General features: G+C 35.9%; 1 protein-coding gene across 1 annotated transcript; it reads left to right on the top strand.

Annotated features, from left to right (window-relative positions):
* The first annotated feature begins 3,913 nt into the window (after positions 1–3,913).
* Positions 3,914–5,560, top strand: LOC132051029 (cysteine-rich and transmembrane domain-containing protein WIH2-like). Its single transcript, XM_059442339.1, has 3 exons — positions 3,914–4,435; positions 4,565–4,901; positions 5,351–5,560. The coding sequence occupies exons 1-3, from the start codon at positions 4,387–4,389 to the stop codon at positions 5,397–5,399; spliced, it is 435 nt and encodes a 144-aa protein (XP_059298322.1). The 5' UTR covers positions 3,914–4,386; the 3' UTR covers positions 5,400–5,560.
* Positions 5,561–7,411: the final 1,851 nt, after the last annotated feature.

Raw genomic sequence — 7,411 nt, 5'->3', positions numbered from 1 at the left:
GTGGCATGTTGAGAGCCCCAGAAATAAAAGTCGCTCTCTCGCGGGAGTGACATAAGGTCGTAACCTCAAGATTGGGTTTATGACATCATAAATTAAATTTAGATCGTATCTGTGCTCCATGAGCGTAACTGACGTATGTAATATAGCTCGGAACATAAAGGCGAAGCCATATGCTTTATAGCTTTAAGCCATATGTAATATAGCTCGGCGAGACACGGCCGGTGGCTATATGCTTTATAAGCTTCGGTTGCGTCGGGCAACCATTTAGAACATTAAACTTGAAAATCTTTTGGATTGACATCATTGAAGATCTTTTAGGAACTATAAGTACAACGGCATTTCTGGGAGTGTACATATAAAGGATAACATATACAAAAGCACATATAGGGATCATGCCTTTGAAGAAAAGAAGGGGATAGCCTCACATACCTTTGCGTCTCCTTAACGACGTCGACTAAGAGTTCTCCTTCCGACTTACGATTCTACATATAAGAGAGTTCGTACGAAGGTTAGATTATTGAGGGCATACTTATGTTTTAAACTAAAGCGGATAAAACTAACGAAAATTGGGCAGCATTTCGTCTGTTTCGACAACTTTTCCTCATATAACCAAACAGCTCCCAAACAACACAACAACATCCATAATATCATAATACATAAGTTTCCCTTAATTTAAACATTATTCCATCTCTGAACTCATTTTCGGAATCCTCCATAACCATTACTAGAATACAACTTCATACTTATTTGTAATTCGAGTTCTTCAACTACTCAACACCTTTACTATTATAAAATGATTGTAATACTCATCTTGATTACGTAAAAATAATCTTTGGATAAAAATATTCCACTTGAGAAGAACTCCACTTGACTACCAAGATTTCCAACTTCTATCAACCTTCCTAAGCTTTTATACCCTTGATCCTACTAGCTTTTGGTGTTTGATCCTTTAATCTCCTCACTTGGATGTGTGATAGTGTGATATGGAGAGGATTCTAGAGGCTTGGAGAGTGTTTGGGTCGTGGAAAATGGGAAAAAAGAAGAAAGAAAACCGTGCCTTAAAATGGAAAAAATAGTACAATATGGACCGTACATTCCCTCGCATTGTCACCCTTGCATGGAAGGGTTCTGCGCCAAACATAATAAAATACGGTCCGTATATTGGACCGTATAATATGTTCGTTCTTCCGTTTGATCTCTAATCCTTATGGAACCTTCTTTTCCCACCTCCTTAACGATCTAATGGACATTATAACTCTAAATCCGGCCAAACATTCGTTCGTTCAATGATTATGAAATCTTTTCCAAACATAACTTATACTTCAACTTTCCGTATATTGGACCAAGTCCATAATCCCAGAATCTTATCGTACATTTAAGGTTCTCGTCACCTTCGTTTGAGTCATCGAAGGTCTCGTGTCACCTTGGAACCTTCATTCACGACGCAACGTACGAAATGGCCGTGCAACACTTAAACCATTCCTCGTACCATACTTCTCTCTGGACTTCTTTTTCCTAAGTTCATTCTTTAACCTCAACTTTTTTTCCTCGTTCTTAAACATTCGTTAGTTAAGAATAAAAAAAAATTAAAAAAAATTGACCATGAAAATTAAAGAATGAAATCTAGAACTTGGAGTCAAACATAATATGTTCCTTGGCATTAAAGGGCTTTACCACTAGACACCGATATTTTTTGACAATATCTGATTTAATTTATCTACCTAAAACCCTACGACTCCGATTTTATAAAAATAAAAAATAAAAATCGGATCCATCTGTTTATTTTAGAAAATAATATAACAAATAATTATATTTTTTCGCTTTTTCGCAAAAATAATCGGTTTTCTTTAAAAAAAAGATTTAAAAAAATTATTCGGAAGGTCTCGTGTCCACCTTGATTTTGAGCTTTTTAGAGTGTTTCGAGTCCGTTCATGACACAAGTTTGTCTTTTTGAATTTTAGAGACAGAGAGACACGGTGCTAGAATTTTTTTTTTTTTTTTTTCTTAACAAGAGGAACTTGATACCGAGGAGAGAGAAATATTGGAATGGTTTAATGATTAATCTCACGAAGGTTTATGAATTTTATCGTCGTTTGTATAAAAAAATAGACGGAGACCAAATTTGATAAGTTTTTAGATAGTTAAAGGACTTGGAAGGGACTATTTTAGACCTACTCCATAGATAAGGGACTATTTAAGTGTCATATTTTATAGGATTTTGATTTAAGTGTTTTGAAATAAAAATATTATTAAAAAATAATTCATCCAATACGAGAGGTTCAACCAAGGTATTATATATCTCATTCAATGCTCTCACCAAGGTTTGATCCCATGTTGTTGGCATAAAAAAGAAGTAAAAAAGAGAGGCTAAACCACCAAGCCAAATTGGTGAATGCAACAAAGTAGACATTTTTTATTTTTTATAACGTTCACTAATGCTATCTAACTCGTTTTCATAAATTGAATTTAGAACCTCGAAATTGACATTAAAAACATCATTATCACGGGATTAGCATCTCAAAATAGATTTTTTATCCTTAGATTTTTACTAGAGAAGAATGAAAATTTTGCACAAATTTGGGGCAAAATTCAAATTGAATGGGATAACGGGCGTTTTTTGGCAAATCGGCTCGGCAAAAGCGCCCCCGCGGTTTGTCCGCTTAGATCTCAAAAAAACCCCCGAATCAAAAAAAAAATCGCGTAAATCGAACATCCAAACGCAAAGTTATGACCATTTAAAGTTTCAACAATTTACAACTAGTTTTCTACCTATGCTCCGGCCCTTATTTTTTATTTACGTGAGTGAAGAGGCAGATGTATACTTGATGTAATCAGCTGATATTATTGTACGCTAAAAAAAATATTAAGTTCTATATATTTATATTCCAACGTTTTGAAACATGACTAATCTTCGGTCAAAGTATGAAAAAAAACATAAAGATAACAAGTTTCCAAACTTACTTTGAGGCACTTTACAACCCCTAAAGCGATGATCCAAACATATATGTATACTTGATGTAATGAGCCGACATTATTTTACGCTAAAAAAATATTAAGTTCTATATAAAATATTTATATTCCGGTGTTTTAAAACGTGACTAATCTTCGGTCAAAGTACGGAAAAAAAGCTTAATTTTGAGTTTGATTTCCAAAGAACAAAGATGATAAGTTTCCAAGCAAACAAAACTTACTTCGGGGCACTTTACAACCCCTAAAATGACGATCAAGATGTTTAGGTATACTTGATGTAATGAGCCGACGTTATTGTACGCAAAAAAAAATTAAGTTCTATATAAATATTGATATTTCGGGGTTTTGAAACATGATTAATCTTTGCCCAAAGTATGGAAAAAACGTGATTTTGATAGCTTAAAAAAAGAAAAGAAAAAAAATACCCCCTTTCACGCACAGATTCTGTGCGTGAAAGGACCCAACTCAAAAAGTTACAGTTTGGTCCTTTCACGCACAGAATCTGTGGGTGAGGCCTAGTTTGATTCTTTTTTTTTTAATGGGTTAGTTTGGTTTCAATTTTTTTTTTTTTTGTTACAAAAGTGTCGGGCTCATTTTTGATGAGATAGTCATTAATTAGAATAATGTCTTATTGTCATTATGTTAGTGATAACATTATAACATGATTGAAAGCTAAATATTGAAAAAGAAGATGAATTTTTTCATTAATGTTCCTTAGCTTTTTGTTTAAGAAAAAGGTACGAAGAAAGAAAAGGGTAGAGTGGGTGTAAACTTTTGGTGAGAGAGCGGGTCTAGAGCTAACAAAGATGCAATGGAGCTAGTGCATAAATATGTATGTATGTTATTGCTATACGATAAATTGAAAATACATCATTGCAAAGTGAAATTATGAGGACCATTAATTCAAGTCCAAAGAGTTACGAGCTAGGAAAACTCAGAACCGATAGTATTTTCCTTCTATAACCCCAATGCATGGTTTGGTTTACTTGTGACAGAAGGTATGTTGCACTACTCGTCTTATACGCGCAGATTTTTGTTATCTGGTGCTCTGGCACTACGTATAAAAATACACCATAAACTTCTTGCTTTTCATCTTTCTAGCTCTCTTCTTTAACAAACCCTATAAAAATCTCAGAATCCCCTTCACTTGTATTTATGCTCTCAATCTAATTAAGAAGATCTTTTAGGGACTGCATCGTTTATGTCTGTCCCCGTCTGTAATAACATTTAAATACTTTGTGTAATTTTAATGCATTTTTGTTTCTGAGAAAAAAAGAAATCCCCTCTCTCCCACCCGTAACCTCATTATTACTGCTCTCTCTCTCCCCCTTCAAGAGATTATTACATTATAGAAGAAAATATCTATCATTCAGAAATCTCCGACACCAACACAAGTTTCAATAGAAATAATAGGTCATGAGTAATAACATTGAACAACCTCCTGTTAGTCTCCCTCCTCCCCAAGGTAAGAATTTAAAGCTTTTATTCTTTTTTTTTTTCTTTTTTTTTTTGGGTCCACATTTCTTCTGATTTTGATATTACCTGGATTGGATCAAATGAAATTTGATATTATTGTGCATGTGATATATATTAGGTTATCCTCCGCAAGGTTACCCAAATGGGATATATCCTCCGGCGCCAGTATATCCTCCCCAGCCCCAGGGACAGGGACAGGGGCAGGGGCAGGGATACGCACAAGGTTACCCTACACAAGGAGTAGGATATTACCCTCCCCATCCCCAACCCCATGGTTACCCTCCGCAACCTGGACCCCACAGTTATCCTCCTCCAATGGGAATGGGATATCCACCACAAGGTTACCCTCCTCAGAGCTGCCATCCACCTCAGTACGGTGCACCCCCTCATGGACAAGGATATCCTCATCAAAAACAAAAACAAAATCAAGCTGCTACAGGCATCATGGGAGGATGGTATGTATTACATTTACAACCAATAATTCACCGTTGTCGTCCTAGTTTGTAAGCGTCGTGGGTACGATAGAAGTTATTTTCCATGAAAAAAATCATTATGATGAGTAATACTTTTTAGGTATTTTTAGGTTACTCGAAATGTTTTTTATCAAGAGGGAAAAAATGTCTTCATTCACTTGTGGACAAAAGTTATTTTTTAATTCTTATCTTAATTGACTTTCAAACTAATATCTAATTAGATATTATTATTTATCTTTAGTACTCAAAACAATTTCGAAGCACTCTTCAATTTTGCTAATATTATCATTCATCTTTTATAAGGAGTATGTATTCTTTCTAAAAATATTTTTCATGACTTCGGTCATACCAAACACATTCACATCATAAATATATATATACACTCCCCTTCAGCAGAGAGAAGATAATAGTTGCTCTTATTTTTGTTGTAGTTTGGCTGCTATGTGTTGTTGCTGCCTCTTAGATGCATGCCTTGAATGAAGGGTCAGTGGTCTAATTTGCGGCAAGTGGTCTGCAGCAGAAGGTGATTTGTGCTGGATCATTGGAGAATCTAGCTTCCTATCCGTGCATGTATTGTCCTTGATACACGATTTGATGAGCAAAACCAACCTTCATGTGTGCTTAAAATGCAATGCTTTCAAGTTGCCTTACCAACACTTAGGTTACGTAAATTGTTAGAGATGTTATTGTTGATGCGGATAGTATATTGTTAATCCTCATGATAACAATTGCGCCTTCATTTAGCTTTTCTTTGGGTGTCATACGTGGAAATGTGAATCCGGGGGAAAATGTGATACATTCTGGAATAAAAATTTTGTGGGATATTTTCTCTATGTGTCAATATAGTGTTGTTGTCTCTCTTTCCATCTCCCAAGTTATCACATAACACTAAAGTTTAGGAAAGCTATATTGATTCAAGCTCAAAATTTGTGAGTCTTTTTTCCCTTCTGAATTTCTCTGTCCGTGGATTCTGAGTGGTGCCCCTTTCCATATTGGTAAAGTAAGGTTAATTAATTTACTTAAATAGGGATTATTGTTAGAAATTTTGGAGAGGGAATCTCGATCTATCCTATCTCAAAATTCACGACCTACACGCCAACAACAACTATTACGTGCCTAGGATTAGGAGAGTTTATTAGCTAGGACAAACCTATATGTACCCCCTCAATCACTTATTTGTACCCCATTGAATCTCTCAGATGAATACATTTTTGCTTACTATCATTCATCGCTAATTCACGGTTGTTTACGGGTACCCATTTCATCCTTCAAGCAATCCGCTTAAATTGTATTTATTTGTTGTGTTGCTTCAAATTTAACATCAAAGATTTTCAGAATAATTGGATTAATTTCATTGCTACAAACCCCTTTCAAATAAATACAATTGTTTTCCTAATAAACGAATTCTAGGCTAAACACGCATATCCCAAGGGTCTCATATCTATATTTATCCCAAACTAACCACTAATCGGCCTCCAAATCAACTCCCTTAAGGCTAAGACAAGAAAAAACCTCCAATTTCCTTAACCAGTACATGGACTAATCTACAATTTAAAGCGTGTAATCGAATGTAACGAACAAATCCAAGGTTGGACAGAATGGAATAGTAGTTCCGAAAGGTCGCCTTATTGACTGCTAGGGAGTCTACCCACATTCGAAGAGGAATCTTACCCCAAGACAAAATAGTTGAAATCCCCTTGAAAAAACGCCTTGGACCAAGCTCCAATATGTATTTGAAATATCAAAAATTCCAAAATGAAATATTTAACTACTCAGTGACCCTTCTATGCGATCGCTGAAGCACTCACGTGATGGCGATGCGCGTCCAGGGGAAGTCCTTACGCAATCACCGGTTCCCTCACGCCAATGCGGGTTAGGCCACCCCACTCAGTCGCGGGCCTACTCCATGCAACCGCGCCCCTCAGCCTAGCTCCTCTATGCTATCGCGACCCCTTTCCATGAGATCACTGAGCACACCAGATACACTAGAAAAAAATAAATTCTACTGCATCATTTTATGGTTTAGCTCCTAAAACTCACTACCACTCCAAAATCACCCTACAAAGCTTTGGAACTCTAACATCACCAATCTGAGCTCGTGCAATCACATATTTGACTTTTGTCAAATTTTAAATTCATTAGTTTCAACTTAAGCATTCCATATCACTCCTGAGCCCTTCCGGACCCGTCCAAATCATCCAACAAAGGTCTAGATCAACATACCACTACTAAAAATTCATTATTTTCCCATTGAAAATTGTTTAGTGGCTATTCCCACCGAATGTCGATGGGAAAAACCTAAATAGTAGTGTTTTCACATGAAAATATCAAGAAATTTCCCAGCATTTCAATGGGAACTTGTTTTCCACCATGTGTGTTTCACAGTAAATTGGTTCGGTGGGAACGAGGTGGGAAAATCATGTTTATAACACAAACTTCTCGCTTAATGGCGGTGGAAAACCTCGATTTCTAATAATGTAAGAACCAATATG

Source organism: Lycium ferocissimum, chromosome 3 (genome assembly GCF_029784015.1).
Source record: "Lycium ferocissimum isolate CSIRO_LF1 chromosome 3, AGI_CSIRO_Lferr_CH_V1, whole genome shotgun sequence".
NCBI lineage: Eukaryota > Viridiplantae > Streptophyta > Magnoliopsida > Solanales > Solanaceae > Lycium > Lycium ferocissimum.
This window is presented reverse-complemented; position numbering and strand designations above follow the sequence as displayed.

Coding starts and splice junctions, on each gene's coding strand:
- LOC132051029 (XM_059442339.1), top strand. CDS start 4,387: ATGAGTAATAACATTGAACAACCTCCTGTTAGTCTCCCTCCTCCCCAA. Junction 4,436..4,564: donor TAGTCTCCCTCCTCCCCAAG/GTAAGAATTTAA, acceptor GATATATATTAG/GTTATCCTCCGCAAGGTTAC. Junction 4,902..5,350: donor ACAGGCATCATGGGAGGATG/GTATGTATTACA, acceptor TTTTTGTTGTAG/TTTGGCTGCTATGTGTTGTT.